This window comes from Eurosta solidaginis, chromosome 5 (genome assembly GCF_040869045.1).
Source record: "Eurosta solidaginis isolate ZX-2024a chromosome 5, ASM4086904v1, whole genome shotgun sequence".
Taxonomy (NCBI): Eukaryota; Metazoa; Arthropoda; class Insecta; order Diptera; family Tephritidae; genus Eurosta; species Eurosta solidaginis.
The window spans coordinates 26,554,726-26,578,555 of record NC_090323.1 but is presented as its reverse complement, the minus strand read 5'-3'; the positions used below and the strand labels follow the sequence as shown (position 1 = coordinate 26,578,555).

The window sequence follows — 23,830 nt, the reverse complement described above, 5'->3', positions numbered from 1 at the left end:
ATAAAATATACAAAAAGTTAATAAATTCACCAACTCAAATATTTTTAGGTTATGGATATGGCGAAAAACCAAAAACCAATTGGTTGGCTATGGTATGGTTATGACATTAGCGTTATGGTATGGCACCATTAATCGATTACATTGATTTCCATAAGGTAGGTTCTATCAGCTGTTTTATCTGGTTATGGTTTTATGGTTATAAGTCACCATTAATTAGCCCTTTAACAATCAGATCATAGCTGGTTCTAGTTTTTAATTAACGGCATGTTGTGCCAGTTACCCATAACTTAGATTTCCTGATGAAGCGAACCGAAAACTCGCCCACGCATGTTTTTTTCTTAGCATAGGTGGCAATTATACTCCAGTATGACACAAGTGGACCACATGATCCAACGATTTTTGCAGGGTTACTCATCTCTGTCAAATGACGTCGAGCAACACCACAAGCTTCCAGGGAGGGACCTATCCCAGACAACCAAATGAGGTAAAAATGCTGGCGTTTGGGAAAGAAAGATATTGACATCATTGGCCGAGAGAAGGTGAGAGGTGCAAATTATCGAACATGCAGGGAGGTCGTGGGCCCATGCGCGGGGCTGTAAAGTGTCGCAGAATATGTGTAGGCCCTACAACCTTGGAAAAACAAAATTGCTTCGTTCATTGAAAAGAGAGGACTGTAGACTCGTGACGGGTATTCTGACTGGACACTGTCTTCTGGCGTCACATGTCTTTAAATTAGGCTTGGTCAGTGATAGCAGTTGTAGAATGTGCGAGTTGGGGGAGGAAACGATCGTGCCCTGCGCTTGCCAGGCTAAGACTCCAGCTATTAGGAGTGATACATATATTTGTCAGATCTAGAAGGAGTAAGTAGCATAGGTCCAAGAAAACTTCTAGTATTTGTCAAGAAGTCTTGGTTTTTAATAGGGGTTTTCAGTTTGTTCGTTAAACAAATTACTGGTAACACTACGGACTCATTCAGTCTATGTGAGGTCCTCATTGATCGGACTGTCCAACCTAATCTAACTTATTGACCTTAATAAGCGCACCGTAATTTCTGTCTTGTCTGCTCTTGCGATAAACGAGGGCGTGAGGAACTACTTGCAGTCATCAAAGAAAAATGCGCTTCTTGTAAAGGACTTCATCTTCATTCGAGCTAGCATTGACTGCGACTGAGTAGGCAATTTAAAAGAATCGTGGGTCCGATGATGAGACTTAAAAAAAAAAATTCTGGAAGATTTATAGTCCTTTCCGTTACGCCAACGGCGTAGGTTAAATGCTGAGATTTAAGATCTTCAAGTACGTATGAACATATTTCCAAGCATAAGAACCTCTAGACTTCGCTGCTTGGGTCATATTATGTGAATGGCCAATTTTCGACGGAACAAAGCCTGCCGGATTATCAGGGTTTAATTAAATTATTAAAATAAAGGCTGAGGTCGGTTTCACTATTTATATTGCTGTAAATGGAGATTCCAAATTTTTTCTGTTTACGTTATTTTTTTTTGTAGTGTTTTTCATCGAAACTTTTACTGTCTTTTGCATGTAATTTAATGCTTGAGAAATGCGCCAATCTAAGCTGAATATGTATTCGCTTTTAATGTCTTCTTTATTTATATACATTACGTCCATATTTATTCTCATACATATGTAATATATAAACATTAAAATAACGGATAAAACCTGGGAATTATATGTTGGCATGTACTCTCAATGAACACTTTTGTTCATCCTCGATTTGGAGCCATTCAACTTTGCAGCCGTTTTTTCGCTCGTGACCACTGACAGTAGGCCTAACAAAAAGCAAAAGGTAGCTGCTGATGGACATCACCCTATCCACGTTACTGTAGAGCTCGCAACTGTGAGCAAACACACTTCGTAAAAATAATCGGTGCAAACTTCTAATAGCTGTACTGTGAACAGCAGGACCAGCGGTACAAGTGATTAGTGGGACATTCTCCATCTACCTGTTAGCGCTGGCAAAAAGAAGGCTATGGGAAACGAAAAAGCAGACGGATCAAGAGCGCTTGAAAGTCGCTCTCCGGATAGGGGTACTTCAAAAAATATTTAAAAAGGCCAAAGATCCTAAGTGCGTTTACGGCGATGCAGACGAGGACGAACACACTTCCTCTGAATGCTCGCGATGGAGCCAGAACCGGCAAGTGCTCGAGGAAAGAGTCGGCCAAACCACTGTCGATAACGCTACAGCTTAAATGGTGCGGCCGAGAAAAGTGGCAATGAAACAGTACCTTCGTAGAAACCATACTCAGAGTAAACAAGTAAGAAAGTCTAAGTTGGGGTGAAACCGAAAGTGTGCGTGGTCCTTAGCCGATTTTGATTATCTTCACTCAGTCTATATAATCTGGTAAGGATAGTGCCTCTGTTAAATTTCAATGTAATATCTTTAAAGGCTTTTGATTTACGGCTTCTTAAACTTCCAAATATTCTTCTTCTAAATGTAGGTGGTGCCACGCCCATATTCCAAAATTTTTTTTAATTTATGTTTTGCGTCATAAAACCAATCCACTTACCAAATTTAATTAGCTTAGCGGTATTCGTTCCTGATTCATCTAATTTCTTCCATTTTTCAAAATTTTTGACATCGAAAAAGTGGGCGTGGTTATTCCGATATCGCTCATTTTCAATACCAATCTATTCTGGGTTCAGATAACCCCGTATACCGAATTTGGGGAAGATATCTCAATATATGCTCAAGTTATAGTGTTCACGGACGGACGGGCATGGATTCATCAAATTTTTATACTCAGCGTGCTTTGATTGGATAACGGTTGGTTGTACAGGTATAAAGAAATCGAGATAGATATAGACTTCATCAGTATCGAAAAAAAATTTGATTGAGCCATATCCGTCCGTCCGTCCGTCTGTCCGTTAACACGATAACTTGAGTAAATATTGAGATATCTTCACCAAATTTGGTACATGAGCTTTTCTGGACCCAGGATAGATTGGTATTGAAAATAAGCGAAATCGGATGATAACCACTCCCACTTTTTATATATATAACATTTTGAAAAACACAAAAAGCCTGATTATTTAGTAAATAATAAACCTAGAATGTTGAAATTTGACTGATTTTGGACTGATATTGAGACTCTTGATAAACATTTTTTTAAATGGGCGTGGCACCGCCCACTTGTGATAAAATCAATTTTACAAATATTATTAATCATAAATCAAAAATCGTTCAACCTATCGTAACAAAATTCCGCAGAGTTGCCTTTACTATAAGGAATGCTTTGAAGAAAAATTAACGAAATCGGTTAAAGACCACGACCACGTTTATATAAAAAATTTTTAAAAGGGTCGTGGATGAATAAAATAAGCTATATCTTTGCAAAAAAGAGCTTTATATCAATAGAATTTTACTTTCTAAATTGAATTATAACATCAAATTGGAAAACACTAAAAAATTTTAAAATGGGTGTGGCACTGCCCCTTTTATGACTAAGTAATTTTCTATGTTGCGGGAGCCATAACTTCAAGAAAAATTAACGGATCGTAATGAAATTGTGTACACATATTTTCCTTATGGCAGAAAATATTTCTAGTAAAAATGGATGGGATTGGTTAAAGACTACGGCAACTTAGATATAAAACAAGTTTAAAAGGGTCGTAGACTAGAATAATAAGCTATAACTTAACAAAAAATAATTTTGAATCAATGATATTTCACCTATCAAGTTTTACTGTAAGAGAAAATGGGGAGACATTTTTTTTTTAACGGGCGGTGCCACGTGTTATGTAGAAAAGTAATTTATCTGAAATGAAATGTACTATTAAAGTTCACGCTGAGTATATAATGTACGGTTACACCCGAACTTACGCACCTTTACTTTTTATACTCAGTTGAGCAGAGCTCACAGAGTATATTAAGTTTGATCGGATAACGGTTGGTTGTACATATATAAAGGAATCGAGATAGATATAGACTTCCATATATCAAAATAATCAGGATCGAAAAAAAATTCGATTAAGCCATGTCCGTCCGTCCGTTAACACGATAACTTGAGTAAATTTTGAGGTATCTTTATGAAATTTGGTATGTAGGTTCCTGAGCACTCATCTCAGATCGCTATTTAAAATGAACGATATCGGACTATAACCACGCCCACTTTTTCGATATCGAAAATTTCGAAAAACCGAAAAAGTTCGATAATTCATTACCAAAGACAGATAAAGCGACGAAACTTGGTAGATGAGTTGAATTTATGACGCAGAATAGAAGATTAGTAAAATTTTGGACAATGGGCGTGGCACCGCCCACTTTTAAAAGAAGGCAATTTAAAAATTTTGCAAGCTGTAATTTGTCAGTCGTTGAAGATATCATGATGAAGTTTGGCAGGGACGTTACTCCTATTAATATACGTATGCATAATAAAAATTAGCAAAATCGGAGAAGGACCACGCCCACTTTAAAAAAAAATTTTTTTTTAAGTAAAATTTTAACAAAAAAATTAATATATTTACAGTATATAAGAAAGTTATGTCAACATTCAACTCCAGTAATGATATGGTGCAACAAAATACAAAAATAAAAGAAAATTTAAAAATGGGCGTGGCTCCGCCCTTTTTCATTTAATTTGTCTAGGATACTTTTAACGCCATAAATCGAACAAAAATTAACCAATCCTTTTGAAATTTGGTAGGGGCATAGATTTTATGATGTTAACTGTTTTCTGTGAAAACGGGCGAAATCGGTTGATGCCACGCCCAGTTTTTATACACAGTCGTTCGTTTGTCCTTCCGCATGGCCGTTAACACGATAACTTGAGCAAAAATCGACATATCTTTAATGAACTTAGTTCACGTACTTACTTGAACTCACTTTATCTTGGTATGAAAAATGAACGAAATCCGACAATGACCACGCCCACTTTTTCGATATAGAAAATTACGAAAAATGAAAAAAATGCCATAATTCTATACCAAATACGAAAAAAGGGATGAAACATGGTGAGGTAATTGGATTGGTTTATTGACGCGAAATATAACTTTAGAAAAAACTTTATAAAATGGTTGTGACACCTACCATATTAAGTAGAAGAAAATGAAAAAGTTCTGCAGGGCGAAATAAAAAACCCTTAAAATCTTGGCAGGTATTACATATATAAATAAATTAGCGGTATCCAACAGATGATGTTCTGGGTCACCCTGGTCGACATTTTGGTCGATATCTGGAAAACGCCTTCACATATACAACTACCACCACTCCCTTTTAAAACTCTCATTAATACCTTTAATTTGATACCCATATCGTACAAACAAATTCTAGGGTCACACCTGGTCCACCTTTATGGCGATATCTCGAAACGGCGTCCACCTGTGGAACTAAGCATCACTCCCTTTTAAAATACTCATTAACACCTTTCTTTTGGTACCCATATTGTACAACCAAATTCTAGGGTCACCCCTGGTCCACCTTTATGGCGATATCTCGAAACGGCGTCCACCTATGGAACTAAGGATTACTCCCCTTTAAAATACTCATTAACACCTTTCTTTTGATACCCATATTGTACAAACAAATTCTAGGGTCACCTCTGGTCCACCTTTATGGCGATATTTCGAAACGGCGTCCACCTATGGAACTAAGGATTACTCCCTTTTAAAATACTCATTAACACCTTTCATTTGATACCCATATCGTACAAACGCATTCTAGAGTCAATCCTGATCCACCTTTATGGCTATATCCCTAAATGGCGTCCACCTATAGAACTATGGCCCACTCCCACATAAAATACTCTTTAACACCTTTCATTTGATACCCATATTGTACAAACAAATTCTAGAGTCAACCCTGATCCACCTTTATGGCGATATCCTTAAATGGCGTCCACCTATAGAACTATGGCCCACTCCTTCATAAAATACTCTTTAATGCCTTTCATTTGATACACATGTCATACAAACACATTCCAGGGTTTCCCTCGGTTCATTTTCCTACATGGTTATTTTCCCTTATGTTGTCACCATAGCTCTCAACTGAGTATGTAATGTTCGGTTACACCCGAACTTAACCTTCCTTACTTGTTTTTATTATTTTCTTTAAATAAACGGACAAGAAAAACATTTTAATTCATATTGTTATGTTGTTTTTTTATAAATAATTTCAATTATTTGATAAAATGTTCACCGCTTTGGCAATAGCGGTGGCAAAAGACGGTGATGACCGAGTTTCTACCATCATGACGGCCGTAATATTTTATGCCCAGCCGCTATATTACGTTACGGTGAACTTTACCTTCTTCTTAGTTTCCACAAAATTGCTTTTAAGGGCCAATTAATGGTGACTTATCCATAACCAGATAAAACAGCTGATCGAACCAACCTTATGGAAATCAATGTAATCGATTAATGGTGCCATACCATAACGCTAAAGCCATATCATAGCCAACCAATGGGTTTTTGGTTTCTCGCCATATCCATAACATAAAAATATTTGAGTTGATGAATTTAATAACTTTTTGTACATTTTATTCATTGCTTTGGATACGTTATGACTAAGAGACTTATTTTTTGTGGAATATGTTTGTAATTTTTGGCGTTTTCTTAATTTTTATGAAATTTTCACGATTTTTAGGTTAAGGCACCATTAATCGATCACATTGGAGATGGTTATTGATATGGGTATGGTTACGACTATAGCGTTAGGTTTAAGGAAGTTTAATTGGCCCTTTACACTGCAACATTTTTGACAATATACTCTACCGCTATGTAACGGCCGCTATATAGCAGCACCGCATCCGAGGAAACCAAGCCTTATCTCGATTCCTTTATACCTGTACAACCAACCGTTATCCAATCAAAGTTATAATACCCTGTGTACAGCTGGGTATAAAAAGCGAGATCTGGACGCAGGGGCAGCAGAAGACTCTTAAAAAAGGATAAATATGGAGCGCCACAGTTAAGTTATGCTAAAGCGGTGCTGGGGTGGTCCACGCTTTACGGATACACGGCAGTAATTATGCTGCTTTAGGCATTTTTTACCTAAACCCGCCAAAAAAGCGCCGTAGTAAGTGCTGTAACCGAAGTCTAAATCGGAGCATTCACTCAGAGAAAAACGCCGTTCTAAAATCCAGCGGCTGGTCTTAAATTATGAACAAATGGTCTATTAATGAGAACGAATGTTCTTAAATTAAGTTAAAGAAAAAAGAAACGGTACAATTCGTGTGCACTACAATGTTAAATACAACATTTGGCACGAGCTACTAAGCAGTTGTAGTGACGCAGCGGCTATGATGTTGTGGTTCCGATCGTGTGGCGCGAGTTCGATCACCGTCAAACTTAAAACAATTTTTTTATGTTCTATTTTTTTTTAACTCTTATTTTTCGTTCAGTTCCATTCACATATGCAGAGGTAATTCTCAAACTTGTTATGAAAAGTTTTAAGTATATATTCAGATTACATCATCAAATAACAAGAATTTCTCAATAAGAGACATGTATGAAAAAATGCATATTATGCATTTTTTCTTAAACTTTTGAATTTTAGTAACAATTTTTTTTTATGACAAAAAAATTATTATTAATACCAAACAAGAAAGGAAGGTTAAGTTCGGGTGTAACCGAACATTACATACTCAGTTGAGAGCTATGGTGACAACATAAGGGAAAATAACCATGTAGGAAAATGAACCGAGGGAAACCCTGGAATGTGTTTGTATGACATGTGTATCAAATGAAAGGCATTAAAGAGTATTTTATAAAGGAGTGGGCCATAGTTCTATAGGTGGACGCCATTTAGGGATATAGCCATAAAGGTGGATCAGGGTTGACTCTAGAATTTGTTTGTACAATATGGGTATCAAATGAAAGGTGTTAAAGAGTATTTTATGAGGGAGTGGGCCATAGTTATATAGGTGGACGCCATTTAGGGATATAGCCATAAAGGTGGATCAGGGTTGACTCTAGAATGCGTTTGTACGATATGGGTATCAAATGAAAGGTGTTAATGAGTATTTTAAAACGGAGTAATCCTTAGTTCCATAGGTGGACGCCGTTTCGAGATATCGCCATAAAGGTGGACCAGGGGTGACCCTAGAATTTGTTTGTACAATATGGGTATCAAAAGAAAGGTGTTAATGAGTATTTTAAAAAGGAGTGATGCTTAGTTCCACAGGTGGACGCCGTTTCGAGATATCGCCATAAAGGTGGACCAGGTGTGACCCTAGAATTTGTTTGTACGATATGGGTATCAAATTAAAGGTATTAAGGAGGGTTTTAAAAGCGAGTGGTGGTAGTTGTATAGGTGGTCGCCTTTTCGAGATATCGCCATAAAGGTGGACCAGGGGTGACTCTAGAATGCGTTTGTACGATATGGGTATCAAATGAAAGGTGTTAATGAGTATTTTAAAACGGAGTAATCCTTAGTTCCATAGGTGGACGCCGTTTCGAGATATCGCCATAAAGGTGGACCAGGGGTAACCCTAGAATTTGTTTGTACAATATGGGTATCAAAATAAAGGTGTTAATGAGTATTTTAAAAGGGAGTGATGCTTAGTTCCACAGGTGGACGCCGTTTCGAGATATCGCCATAAAGGTGGACCAGGTGTGACCCTAGAATGCGTTTGTACAATATGGGTATCAAACGAAAGATGTTAATGAGTATTTTAAAAGGGAGTAATCCTTAGTTCCATAGGTGGACGCCGTTTCGATATATCGCCATAAAGGTGGACCAGGGGTGACCCTAGAATTTGTTTGTACAATATGGGTATCAAAAGAAAGGTATTAATGAGTCTTTTAAAAGGGAGTGATGCTTAGTTCCACAGGTGGACGCCGTTTCGAGATATCGCCATAAAGGTGGACCAGGTGTGACCCTAGAATTTGTTTGTACCATATGGGTATCAAATTAAAGGTATTAATGAGGGTTTTAAAAGGGAGTGGGCCTTAGTTCTATAGGTGGATGCCGTTTCGAAATATCGCCACAAAGGTGGACCAAGGGTGACTCTAGAATGTGTTTGTACGATATGGGTATCAAATTAAAGGTATTAATGAGGGTTTTAAAAGGTAGTGAGCCTTAGTTCTATATGTGGATGCCTTTTTCGAGATATCGCCATAAACGTGGACCAGGGGTGACTCTAGAATGTGTTTGTACGATATGGGTATCAAATTAAAGGTATCAATGAGAGTTTTAAAAGGGAGTGGTGGTAGTTGTATATGTGAAGGCGTTTTCCAGATATCGACCAAAATGTGGACCAGGGTGACCCAGAACATCATCTGTTGGATACCGCTAATTTATTTATATATGTAATACCTGCCAAGATTTTAAGGGTTTTTTATTTCGCCCTGCAGAACTTTTTCATTTTCTTCTACTTAATATGGTAGGTGTCACAACCATTTTATAAAGTTTTTTCTAAAGTTATATTTCGCGTCAATAAACCAATCCAATTATCTCACAATGTTTCATCCCTTTTTCGTATTTGGGATAGAATAATGGCATTTTTTTAATTTTTCGTAATTTTCGATATCGAAAAAGTGGGCGTGGTCATTGTCGGATTTCGTTCATTTTTCAAGTAAGTACGTGAACTAAGTTCATTAAAGATATGTCGATTTTTGCTCAAGTTATCGTGTTAACGGCCATGCGGAAGGACAGACGAACGACTGTGTATAAAAAACTGGGCGTGGCATCAACCGATTTCGCCCGTTTTCATAAAATCTATGCCCCTACCAAATTTCCAAAGGATTGGTTAATCTTTGTTTGACTTATGGTGTTAAAAGTATCCTAGACAAATTAAATGAAAAAGGGCGGAGCCACGCCCATTTTGAATTTTTCTTTTATTGTTGTATTTTGTTGCACCATATCATTACTGGAGTTGAATGTTGACATAATTTACTTATATACTGTAAAGATATTAATTTTTTTGTTAAAATTTTACTTAAAAAATTTTTTTTTTTTTAAAGTGGGCGTGGTCCTTCTCCGATTTTGCTAATTTTTATTAGGCATACATATATTAATAGGAGTAACGTCCCTGCCAAACTTCATCATGATATCTTCAACGACTGACAAATTACAGTTCGCAAAAGTTTTAAATTGCCTTCTTTTAAAAGTGGGCGGTGCCACGCCCATTGTCCAAAATTTTACTAATTTTCTATTCTGCGTCATAAATTCAACTCATCTACCAAGTTTCGTCGCTTTATCTGTCTTTGGTAATGAATTATCGCACTTTTTCGGTTTAATTTTAAATAGCGATCTGAGATGAGTGCTCAGGAACCTAAATACCAAATTTCATCAAGATACCTCAAAATTTACTCAAGTTATCGTGTTAACGGACGGGCGGACGGACGGACATGGCTTAATCGAATTTTTTTTCGATCCTGATTATTTTGATATATGGAAGTCTATATCTATCTCGATTCCTTTATATATGTACAACCAACCGTTATCCAATCAAACTTAATATACTCTGTGAGCTCTGCTCAACTGAGTATAATAAATGGGTACCTATTGAAAAAAATACTTTCCCTCCCACCAAAGGTAAAGCACGAACCGTTCTTGAATTGAGACCGAAAAATATTAAAACGACCTCAAATCGTTCTCGAAGAGTGAGAACGAAAAATCTTAAATCAAGCCCAAGTAGTGCTTGAAATTAGCACAGAAGTTTCACACATTAATACCAAACTGGTCACAAAATACGAACGGTGTGCTTGGAAAAACTGTTCTTAAAGCAAGCCCATCGGTCACGAGTTAAGAAAAAACGTGCTTAACAGACTTTTGTCAATGAATGTTCTTAATTTTGAACTTGTTTCGTTCGTTTTAGAACGATTTTTTTTCTGAGTGTTCATGCCTTGGCAGCCACGTCAGTGTTTACGGATATAAACTCCAGATTATCAAGGACTTCGTCTATTTTAAACACACACTCAAAATATGTAGAAAGGGATCAAAAAACCCCTCTTCTAAAGGTTGAGGTATTCCAGTTGTTCGCTGAAATTTTAAGAATATATGATTAAACTTCAAACCCAATTGGTGCGATAAAAATCGGCTCCTATATTTCACTTAGTTGTAGATATTTATTTTTAATCGAAATTTTTTTGTATCAAAGCTATCACTTTTGTTTGCGGTCGTTGATTTAAAGATCACACATAATAGTCTGTTCTAATCATCAACTATTCCTTACTTGTATTGTTTAAATAAAGACTGCCATATTGCAAGGGTGAATGCATATTGTCCTGTAGAATAGCTGAGTTTTCAGTTGACGTGCCGCCGGAACTAGTTGAATCTAAATCACCACCGTGTAACGATGATGAAAGCGCAGCGTCCATATTCTTTTCAAACATTTAGTAAGAAAACAATTGTGCAGCAATAAAGCTTGCACTGTTTTTAGAAATACCTTTTTAATTATTTTTTTTTAACCAAATTATGACTTAAGTATGTAACTTTTTTTTGTTATTAATTACGAAATCACATAGAATTTGTTGTTAAAATTAATTTTTACATTTTGCACTACATTCACCAGTAAACAAATTCATAAATTTTTCCATAGATTATTTTTCTTTAAATATAATTATTTTTTTTGCTACCGAACACTATGCAAGCCCCGTTTTCCAAGTTACCACGCCGTATTGCAGTTCAATAAGAACTGATACAAATAAAGTCAACAACACATATTTTCGAGCAAGAACTTTTCGATTTTTGCTGTTATAGGATGAATGTTCTACACACACACATACTCAAACGAATAAATTGTTGAATGAATGCGCGAATTGATGAATGAGCGTTGTGTTTGTGGAAAATGCGCCTGCAAACTTCTTCTTGTGGTGTGGGTGTGTTCTCACCATACACATGTACAAACAAGCGTACTGTTACGAAGCACTCGCAAAACAACAACACCTTAATTTTGTATATAAAGAAACAAAATGAAATTGGAACGAGCAAGAGCATGACAGCCAAGACAAGCAACTACTTTTGGGGTTGTTTTACGCGTAACAAAAGCATATCCTTGAGAGGCGTTACCCTTTGGTGCATGAACGCCATTTTTGTTTCAAATTTCTGTTATGTTTTTCTTTTTTTTTTTCAAGTGATATGAAAACAAGTTTTTATATTAAATTGTTTCACATAATTTTCTGCACACCTCAAATTCTAACACAATTAAAGATAATAAAAAATTTATGTCACAAGTCCTTGACCTGATTTTGTTTAGATCAATTTCATTAGAGGCATTGAAAGTTTTAATTACATTCTTTTTGTTTTACATTTTTATTCAGCGGTTAACATTTATTCGTTTATATAGTTGTTAGCATATATTTATAGATAATATGGTTCATGCATTTTTGCATTTGTAATAATTTCATGTGGTGCTTTCGATCTCATATGATGTGAGGTGAACATGTTTAGTTTAGGGTGATGTTATAGATAATATATCACCAGATTTGATGTAATTTTAAATGTGATGTGATTTGATATCATATCGTATACTATGATCTTATTTAGCCTGATGGGGTGCTACAACTTTTTGGCTGATATGATGCAACTGAAATAGTTCGACATGATAGGATCTTCCCGAATTTACTTAACATGATTTGCATTGGCTTGATATGATGTTGCTAACGAAAACAGATTTCATATGCGATATAAAATAAAAAAAAAAAAAATGTAAGGCGCGATAACCTCCGAAGAGATCTAAGGCCGAGCTTCCCTTCCAATTTGCGTCGTGCTCCTCTTGATTTTTCCCTACAAATTGGCCGGACGGGACCTACATGTTTTATGCCGACTCCGAACGGAATCTGCAAGGCAGATGAGTTTTCACTGAGAGCTTTTCATGGCAGAAATACAATCGGAGCGCTTGCCAGACACTGCCGAGGGGCGACCCCGCTTAGAAAAATTTTCTTCTAATTGAAAAATCTTATTTCTAAAATTTTGATGTTGCTTTGCCCGGGAGTTGAACCCAGGGCATACGGTGTGATAGGCGGAGCACGCTACCATCACACCACGGTGGCCGCCGATATGCGATATGATCTGCCCTTATTTGAAGTGCTCAACTTTAGAAGTTGAGAGGCTTACGTATTCCAAGTTTTAACAATTTAAAAAAGGTTACAAGTACCATAGGAATTCCATCTAGTATGCTATGATGTGATACGAATTTCATGTAATGTGACACCATTTGATCAGACCGAATTGCATATAGACTGTTTTTTGTACAATGATGATTTCAATGTGATATGAATAGCTGTCATATGGCATGATCTTAGAAGGCCTCTTGTGGTGTAATAAGATATTAACTGATATGATGTAATTGGGAGTTTGCGACATGATCACGCTATGATCTTTCCAGACAATGTAAGTTTAACTATTTTCATATGAAGTCACGTGATACTATCTGACCAAATTTGATGTGCCCAAATTATAAATGGGATACTCACGTAAGCCCAAAAAAATATTGCGTTTTCAAATAAATAAAAATAAAAAAGGGATATCAGGAATCGAGCTTCAAATGATATAATATGATATGGTATATGATATGAATTTCATGTGATGCTATATTGTTTGAACAGATCAAGTTACAAATTTACTCTTCAATGCCTTCGTTAATGTGATATGATTTTATTTGATGATGTCATTTCTTCGCAGATTTTTCTGACTTGGTGTGCATTGACTTGCTTTACTGTGAGAAAATTTTTTAAGAAGGTGATATTGAGAATTTGATATGGTATTATGTGATATAAATATCATGTGATGTGATACCATTTCATCAGACCAAATTGAATTTTGACTATTTTTTTGTACAATGACGTCCTCAATGTGACGTGATTTGATATTATCTTAATTAGCCAGTTGTGCTGTTATTAGATACTGAATAGCGTGATGCAATTGGGATAATGCGACATGATCATGACATGATCCTCCCAGATTTAGCTGACTTGCTTTGCGTTGGCTCGATATGACGTAGGGTGAACTGATTTTATATGACGTCGTGCAATATGATCTAAGCTAATTTGGTTGACCAAATCATAACAAAGGGATTACGTTATCTCAGGAATTTGATTTAATATGCCATGATATGATGTTAAATGCTATAGCTATGATATGGTATAAATTCCATATCATGTGATATCATTTCATAAGACCAAATGGCACATTCACTATTTCATCGGTTTCTTGAAAGACAAGTACGTTTCATATACCCATGAAAGACTAACACGGATATGTCCGCGTGGAAAACTAACACAGTTCGTTTTTCGAGTGGAAAACTAGCACGTTTTAGTGGTTTTTCCACGCGAATAGCAAACTGTGCTAGTTTTCCACGCGAAGAACAGAAAAGTGTTAGTCTTCCATGGGACAGACGCTTTGTTGTTCATTGCGATAGTGCGACATGATCATGATATGATCTTCTCTTAATTACTTACATAACTGGTTTTTTTGTCATGTGAGCGCAGCCACAGCGATTCAGTTAAGCAAGCAGTCAATCAGTTTTAGCTTTTAGTTCAAGCAGTAAATATCTCATGCGTGAATTCTTTGCTAAAACATTCTCCATATAAACACATACTACTACTACAAATTTTGCGTTTTTATTGAAAGCTCTGCCAGCATTGTGCACTACTGTCTTAAATGGTGGGATATTGATATTGATTGTTATGCTGTGACATATTTTGATGTGGTCTGACGTGAAGTGTTTAATCTAAATTTTAGATTGTAAAATATTTGATCTGAATTGATCCAATTTGATGTGACTTGATACACCCTGTTTTTGATTGCATGCGATGTGTAATATAATTAGGTAGGTATAATATGATCGCAATTTTGTCATATGATGTACATGTATGTATGGATTTGCTGTAAACAAATTTTTTTACTCACTATGCAAATCGTATATCAAAACTATAAACAAAAAATGATATTGTTTTTTCTATCTAATCGAATATGAGGTAATTAACTAATAACAAGGTAGAAATTCTCTTGAAATCGCTTGCTTAGCTTTTTAATATATTTACAATCTCTAGCCGCTTACTTGCCGACTTTTCAAAATGTTTTCCGAATCTCTTGACAATTCCATGCATCCGGTTCCCTGGTTCTTCGCATCACTAGTCACATGCGACTCATTCAATTAGTCACCTTCTGCACATTACCATATTTCATTTTCACCTTCGACGAGCGTACATTTCTATTAGAAACCTTATTTGTTGTTTCCAATTACCAAAAATTGTTGCAAAAACCAACATTGCATCGCTAATTTGTCGGTTTTAATTTCATTAAGAATTCATAAAGAAAAAAAGAAAATTTTGAAAATGGGAACATTTTATTGTTTGTAGCTTCTTGCAACAATATCACTTTTCATGAGTATTTTTATTTACTTCAGCCCTCATAGAATTCCGTTGAAATAAAAACTTATGCAAGATTTACGTATCAAATTTTTAAATTGTGTACATGTTATTTGATGCATATAAAATACTGTAAAAAAATATAAAAAACTAACGGTACATTTTTGACTAAGTGTCAGCTCCAACAAAATCGCTTGGTATGGAATTTTTTGAGATTTATGAAGTGAACACATTTTCAGGATTTGGAGTATTAGAGCCAGTGTGAAGCGGTAATAAAGTATTCTGTTGAGAAAATTTTCTAATAGTAAACTGCCTCAATTTACACAGCCTCAATAAGGCGCTGCCAACCCGGTAAAGAGGGACTTAGACAATATTGATGGCTTTTACGGGGATTGGGCTTAATCAAGCCCATGCATACGGCTAATTATCATTCATTGCTCACCTAAATTAATTAAAGTCTTTCAGTAGTGCAAAAATTCATCATACAAATTTTATTCATCCTGTCCTCATTTGTCTCTCATCACTTTAAATCACTGTAACGTTACGTTAGCATGCCAAAGACAACAATTTGCTGACATTTGCAATATGAGACATAAACAACTACAATAATAACAATAAAATCCCTGTAGCACACACTAGAAACGTCATGGACATAATTTTTCACGTCTATGCGCTTCATCACTCCTCACATAATCATTGCAGCCGGGTGCCATATCATTGGTTGGCTGGTTGGTTGGTTGGTCGTTTGGGCGCTGCAACCTAATGGAATCAAATTTCAATTAAGGAATTTTCTGCTCTGATTTTTTTTGTTCATTCATTTCATTTAGCCTGACGAATTCTACAGATCACAAAGTTAAAAAAAAACAAGTAAGGAAGGTTAAGTTCGGGTGTAACCGAACATTACATACTCAGTTGAGAGCTATGGTGACAACATAAGGAAAAATAACGATGTAGGAAAATGAACCGAGGGAAACCCTGGAATGTGTTTGTATGACATGTGTATCAAATGAAAGGCATTAAAGAGTATTTTATGAGGGAGTGGGCCATAGTTCTATAGGTGGACGCCATTTAGGGATATAGCCATAAAGGTTGATCAGGGTTGACTCTAGAATGCGTTTGTACGATATGGGTATCAAATGAAAGGTGTTAATGAGTATTTTAAAAGGGAGTAATCCTTAGTTCCATAGGTGGACGCCGTTTCGAGATATCGCCATAAAGGTGGAGCAGGGGTGACCCTAGAATTTGTTTGTACAATATGGGTATCAAAAGAAAGGTGTTAGTGAGTATTTTAAAAGGGAGTAATCCTTAGTTCCATAGGTGGACGCCGTTTCGAGATATCGCCATAAAGGTGGGCCAGGGGTGACTCTAGAATTCGTTTGTGCAATATGGGTATCAAACGAAAGGAGTTAATGAGTATTTTAAAAGGGAGTGGGCCTTAGTTCTATAGGTGGACGCCTTTGCAAGGTATCGCAATAAAGGTGGACCAGGGGTGACTCTAGACTTTGTTTGTACGATATGGGTATCAAATGAAAGGTGTTAATGAGTATTTTTAAAAGGGAGTGGGCCTTCGTTCTATAGGTGTTCGCCTTTTCGAGATATCGCCATAAAGGTGGACCAGGGGTGACTTTAGAATATATTTGTACGATATGGGTATCAAATAAAAGGTGTTAATGAGTATTTTAAAAGGGCGTGGGGCTTAGTTCTATAGGTGGACGCCTTTTCGAAATATCGCCATAAAGGTGAACCAGGGGTGACTCTAGAATGAGTTTGTAGGATATGGGTATCAAATTAAAGGTATTAATGAGAGTTTTAAAAGGGAGTGGTGGTAGTTGTATATGTGAAGGCGTTTTCCAGATATCGACCAAAATGTCGACCAGGGTGACCCAGAACATCATCTGTTGGATACCGCTAATTTATTTATATATGTAATACCTGCCAAGATTTTAAGGGTTTTTTATTTCGCCCTTCAGAACTTTTTCATTTTCTTCTACTTAATATGGTAGGTGTCACAACCATTTTATAAAGTTTTTTCTAAAGTTTTATTTCGCGTCAATAAAACAATCCAATTACCTTACCATGTTTCATCACTTTTTTCGTATTTGGTATAGAATTATGGTATTTTTTTCATTTTTCGTAATTTCCGATATCGAAAAAGTGGGCGTGCTCATAGTCGGATTTCGTTCATTTTCCATACCAAGATAAAGTGAGTTCAAGTAAGTACGTGAACTAAGTTCATTAAAGATATGTAGGTTTTTGCTCAAGTTATCGTGTTAACGGCCATGCGGAAGGACAGACGGACGACTGTGTATAAAAACTGGGCGTGGCATCAACCGATTTCGCCCATTTTCACAGAAAGTTAACGTCACAAAATCTATGCCCCTACCAAATTTCAAAAGGATTGGATAATTTTTGTTCGACTTATGGTGTTAAAAGTATCCTAGACAAATTAAATGAAAAAGGGCGGAGCCACACCCATTTTGAAATTTTCTTTTATTTTTGTATTTTGGAGTTGAGTGTTGACATAATTTACTTATATACTGTAAAGATATTACATTTTTTGTTAAAATTTTACTTTAAAAAAAATTTTTTTTTAAAAGTGGGTGTGGTCCTTCTCCGATTTTGCTAATTTTTCTTAAGCGTACATATAGTAACAGGAGTAACGTTCCTGCCAAATTTCATCATGATATCTTCAACGACTGCCAAATTACAGCTTGCAAAACTTTTAAATTACCTTATTTTAAAAGTGGGCGGTGCCACGGCCATTGTCCAAAATTTTACTAATTTTCTATTCTGCGTCATAAGTTCAACTCATCTACCAAGTTTCGTCGCTTTATCTGTCTTTTGTAATGAATTATCGCACTTTTTCGGTTTTTCGAAATTTTCGATATCGAAAAAGTGGGCGTGGTTATAGTCCGATATCGTTCATTTTAAATAGCGATCTGAGATGAGTGCTCAGGAACCTAAATACCAAATTTCATCAAGATACCTCAAAATTTATTCAAGTTATCGTGTTAACGGACGGACGGACGGACGGACATGGCTCAATCAAATTTTTTTTCGATCCTGATAATTTTGATATATGGAACTCTATATCTATCTCGATTCCTTTATATATGTACAACCAACCGTTATCCGATCAAACTTAATATACTCTGTGAGCTCTGCTCAACTGAGTATAAAAAGTAAAGGTGCGTAAGTTCGGGTGTAACCGTACATTATATACTCAGCGTGAACTTTAACTGTACATTTCATTTCAGATAAATTACTTTTCTACATAACAAGTGGCACCGCCCGTTTAAAAAAAAATGTCACTCCATTTCCTCTTACAATAAAACTTGATAAGTGAAATATCGTTGATTCAAAACTATTTTTTGCTAAGTTATAGCTTATTATTCTAGTCTACGACCCTTTTAAACTTGTTTTATATCTAAGTTGCCGTGGTCTTTAACCAATCCCGTCCATTTTTACTAGAAATATTTTCTGCCATAAGGAAAATATGTGTACACAATTTCATTACGATCCGTTAATTTTTCTTCGAGTTATGGCTCCCAAACATAGAAAATTGCTTAGTCATAAAAGGAGCGGTGCCACGCCCATTTATTAAAATTTGAAGTTTTTCCTATTTATTGTTATAAAGCCACTTGGGAAATGAAATACCATTGATATAAAGCTCTTTTTTTGCAAAGATATATCTTATTTTATTCGCCCACGACCCTTTTAAAAATCTTTTATATAAAAGTGGGCGTGATCTTTAACCGATTTCGTTAATTTTTCTTCAAAGCATTCCTTATAGTAAAGGCAACCTCTCTGCCGAATTTTGGTACGATAGGTTTAACGATTTTTGATTTATGATTAATAATATTTGTAAAATTGATTTTATCACAAGTGGGCGGTGCCACGCCCATTTAAAAAAATTTTTATCAAGAGTCTCAATATCAGTCCAAAATCAGTCAAATTTCAACATTCTAGATGTATTATTTACTAAATAATCAGGCTTTTTGTGTTTTCAAAAATGTTATATATATAAAGAGTGGGCGTGGTTATCATCCGATTTCGCTTATTTTAAATACCAATCTATTCTGGGTCCAGAAAAGCTCGTGTACCAAATTTGGTGAAGATATCTCAATATTTACTCAAGTTATCGTGTTAACGGACAGACGGACGTACGGACAGACGGACGGACATGGCTCAATCAAATTTTGTTTCGATACTGATGAATATGGAAGTCTATATCTATCTCGATTCCTTCATACCTGTACAACCAACCGTTATCCAATCAAAGTTATAATATCCTGTGTACAAGTACAGCTGGGTATAAAAAACACAGGGATCGAAAACAACAGGCATTTCTTATATTTGATGAGGGTGTTATTGGAAAAGTTTGATCTAAATAAACAAAAGTGCAAAAAACTTGCCGTGAACGTACTTTTTGATATGGAAAAAACTTCCTAAAATGATTCACGATGGTAGGATCGTTATCATATCTCTTAGCAGCATTTATCCATTTAATGTTGAGGAACCAAACTGTCATGGCAAAGTATTGCTCGATTAGGGCCTACAATTACCATCCAACGGCCGCTAGACGTTTTTTACTTTCTGATTAACAAAATTTGTCGGAAAGGGTATTGCTAGAGCTTACTATTATTCTCAATTTTTGATAATCAAGTTCAAAGGTCACACATGTTAGTTTTACTTAAGTATCTCGCTTTCTGCGGGTTTGTGGTGGTTCAGATACCATCGCTAGAGGCGTTCCATTTTATGCTTTTATTTAAAACAAGAATTTGTGTATCTGTAACATGGCTGATGACCACAGCTTTGTTACGGCACTTAGGAAAGAGGTTTTGGACCTGGATCTAGAGGTAGGGCCTCCCGGGTAACGGTCTAGAATCCTGTCTCTGAGCATTATTTCTTTGACCATCGGTATATACAGTTCTCTATTGTCGAGTCACGTCCAAAGTAAATTTGATTTATTAATCTGAAACGAATCAACTGAGATTTTTATAGTAGCAAGCTGGATTGGCTTCTTACTAGAGTACTTGCTTAGTAACTTCAGTTTCCAGTAGGCGGCTCTCCAATAAGTCGCGATCGTTTCAGTATTCCTTTATTTAATATTGTTATCAATGTATAAATAGGCAAGTTGAAAATTGTACGGTCCTTTTATGGCCAAACTATAATTCTAAACATTTGTGAATATATAGTTATGTTATTGTTGTAGCGGTAAGGACACTCCCCGAAGGCCTTGAGGAGTGTTATCGATGTTGGCGGTTCTTCGCCAGATGCAGATCCGGTACGTTCCGGTACCAAGCCCGATCATCTAGGGAACGATTTGTTATGACCACATGCGACCTTCTAGGCCATACCGCCCTCCCACCCCCTAGATCCGTGAGGAGCTCGGGTTCGCCAGAGCCTCGGCTGTTAATGAAAGAGGATTCGCCGCGGATAGGTGAGGTTGACAATTGGGTTTGGAGAAGCTATAAATTGCAATGGCAACCTGAAAGGGTTGCGCTACACAACCCCTTGAATCTATTTCGTATTTTAGTCGCCTCTTACGAGATGCTACCTACCGCGGGTATATTCTAACCCCCTAACCTGCTGGGGGTATATATAGTTATGTCTTTTTATATAGTTAGGTATTTTTAAGGAGCAGTGCAGACCATTAAAAATATTTCAAAAATTTATACATAGCACTAAAATATTAATTTAAAAATGATACCACTACATAAGAATATTTACATTCACATTATGGACGCTACGGGTGTTTGATGTTGTTATGTTGAGAAAACCAGCAGACCTAAAGCCCTCGAACGAAGAGTGTGTACATAGTTGTTTTATTGGAAGTATAATGTGTATAATGAGAATAAGTATTCAAGTTGGAGTACTTATTCGTTTTGTTGGGTCCAAGAATTTTGTGTTGGTCCTGCTGTTTACTGTGTCGATCCAGAAATGAGTAGGTCATACAGGTTGCTAGATTACTGTAGCGTATTTCAGGCGGAAATTATAGCCGTGAAGAAAGCAGCCGAAATGCTGGAAGAAGCGTGCTTAAGCTGCAGTCGCGTCAATATATATATTGATAGTCAGGCGGCGATTAAAGCAATAATCTCACACAGTACTTCATCAAGAAGTGTTTTGGAATGCACAGAAGTATGGGAAAAACTTCGCTCAGGCCGGTCATACATCTATACTGAAATAAAACAAGTGAAAAAAATATTGTATAAAATATAATAAGATAAAATAAAATACAAAAAAAAAAAATAAAATAAAATAATTTAAAATAAAATAAAATAAATTAAAGTAAAATATTTTAAAATAAATATAAAATAATACAAGATAAATAAAAAATAAGATAAAATAAAGAAAAAGAAGGGAAAGGAAAGGAAGGGAAAGGTAAAGAAAAAGAAAGGAAAGTGAAAGAAAGAACAGTAAAGGAAAGGAAAGAAAATAAAGCAAAGACAGATTGACGTCTGAAATGGCTGAATTTCAACCATTGGGCGAACCCTAATTATTATTATCAGTAAAAGAAATGCGGATTGTGCTATGTCAAAGATGCAAGAGGAATTGGAAACCTTATACAAATGGCTGTGCCTAAGAAAGTTGAAAGTAAATGTGGATAAAACCAAGTTTATGGCATTTTCGAAAAACCTAAGTACCACTGTTATCGATTATCCAAACAATGTTGTCTTAAAAATAAGGAACAGTGAAATTCAAAGAGTCGACAAAATGAAGTATTTAGGAGTATTGATTGATATGAACTTGAACTTTGGAGAACATATAAGTAATTTAGAAGCTAAAATTGCTAAGAAAATAGGTATGTGAAAATCGGTACATGAAGAACATGTAAATATATTAACCAACGTCATAAAATATTAGTATACAGATCCGTCATTGAACCACATTTTATCTACTGTCCTACAATTCTATTATTAGCAAATGATACACAGATAAAAAAACTTCAAATACAGCAAAACAAAGCAATGCGATTAATTATAAAATGTTCGAATAGAACACCTAGAAGTACAATGTTAAGTATGTTAAATTGGCTTAGTATAAAACAGTCCATAAGTTACTTCACATTTAAATTTATTCATCATGCGAAATTAGGAATACTTCCGAAGTATCTGGGAAACAAAACAACAATCCTGAGATTCACAACTATGAAACTAGAAGTACTAAAAATATAAGACTGCCTAGGGTAAGAACTGAGTTCGCTAAAAATACTTTAGAACATATAGGTTATAAAATGTATAATGAATTACCAAATGAGATAAAAGGCTGTGAAAATATTAATAACTTTAAAGAAAAATCATTTTTATACTGTAAACAATTAAATATGTAATGAACTTTTTCTTTTTTAATCTAAACTAGGTCTTAAAGACAGTGAATAAATACACAAAAAAAATTAGCGACTGACTTAGATCGTACAAATAAAGAGCGCTGATATAGATGTTCATATTTTTTTAATAATCGTTTTAACGTTCCCTGTTGAAAAAAACGCTGTTGCTGTATGCAGTGAATGAAAGACAACACGACAACAACAACAACAAAAAAACAACAAGAGAGAGCGTAAAACAATTCAAAGCAATGAAGTGCTACCGAAAATTTTCTATGTGATATTGCATGCAACAATAAAAAGGTGACAATAAAAGGTGTTGCAGGGTTGAATACAAAAGTAAATGAAGTGCATGCTTTCGCGAGAAGAACGGTTGCCAGGAGATGATAGCAGAAAAAAAACAAATAGAAACAGATTTGTCATTGAAAAAAAAAAATGAACATAGGCCGACCTATACACCTCGTCACCATAGGCAGTAAAAGAAAAGAATTTATGAAGCATTTGACAATATTGTTGCAGCTCAAATTAGGGATGATTATGAAGGCGATTATGAGGATTAAGAGTTCATAAAACTGACTGGAAAAGTGCATATACATGAACACAAAAATTTCAATAGTTTTTTGTTTGGCTTTTCAATTGCATAACACTTATGCCAAGAACTACTTACTCTTTGGGTGGGTACCTGTTCTTTGGACTGCTTGAATGCAAATGGCAGTTAAGCATTTAAGCCGCTTACGAGGCATTAGCACTTTCGAAGGTTAAGAAAATTTCCAAATGTGCATGTGAACACGCTATAAGGATTTGAGTTTTTTACGTAAAAATTATTAAATTGTTTAAAAATACAGAGGTATATTTTTGAGCTGCTTTAGATAGAAATGCATAAGGTTCCACTTCTATGATATTGAGGTTAGTTATTGATAAGTGAATTATTTCTATGCTCCAATCGCAATTTCGATAAAATACTTTAAAAACTTGAAAAGAATGCTTGAGACAAATTAGTTTACAGCTCAAGGACGAGTTGAGTGTTATTATCTGTTTTTAACTGTCGTTGTATACCAAAAAAGCTTACGGTATCAACGATATCGTGGTTCGCCTTTTTATTTTTGTAGCAATAATGACAATCAACAAAAGTTTTGAGGAGTGTTTCTAATATTGATGGTTCTTTACCGGATACGTTGGACCTCCTAAGTCATCTCACACCTTACTTGGGGTCGCCAGAGCCTTGCCTGCTTA

General features: G+C 35.6%; 2 protein-coding genes across 7 annotated transcripts in view; one reads left to right on the top strand and one right to left on the bottom strand.

Annotated features, from left to right (window-relative positions):
• The window catches only part of Six4, a 44,240-nt gene extending 32,672 nt beyond the window's left edge, over positions 1 to 11,568 (bottom strand). Inside the window, exon 1 of one of the 2 annotated variants that reach the window (XM_067791740.1) lies at positions 11,133 to 11,568. In XM_067791740.1, coding sequence (XP_067647841.1) covers positions 11,133 to 11,292 — 160 coding nt within the window. In that variant the 5' untranslated portion in view covers positions 11,293 to 11,568. The remainder of the gene's footprint in view (positions 1 to 11,132) is intronic. The other variant, XM_067791741.1, reaches the window with a different exon arrangement.
• The window catches only part of LOC137254054 (hydroxyacylglutathione hydrolase, mitochondrial-like), a 141,825-nt gene that overhangs the window by 61,310 nt on the left and 56,685 nt on the right, over positions 1 to 23,830 (top strand). The gene's annotated exons all lie outside the window — the stretch shown is intronic.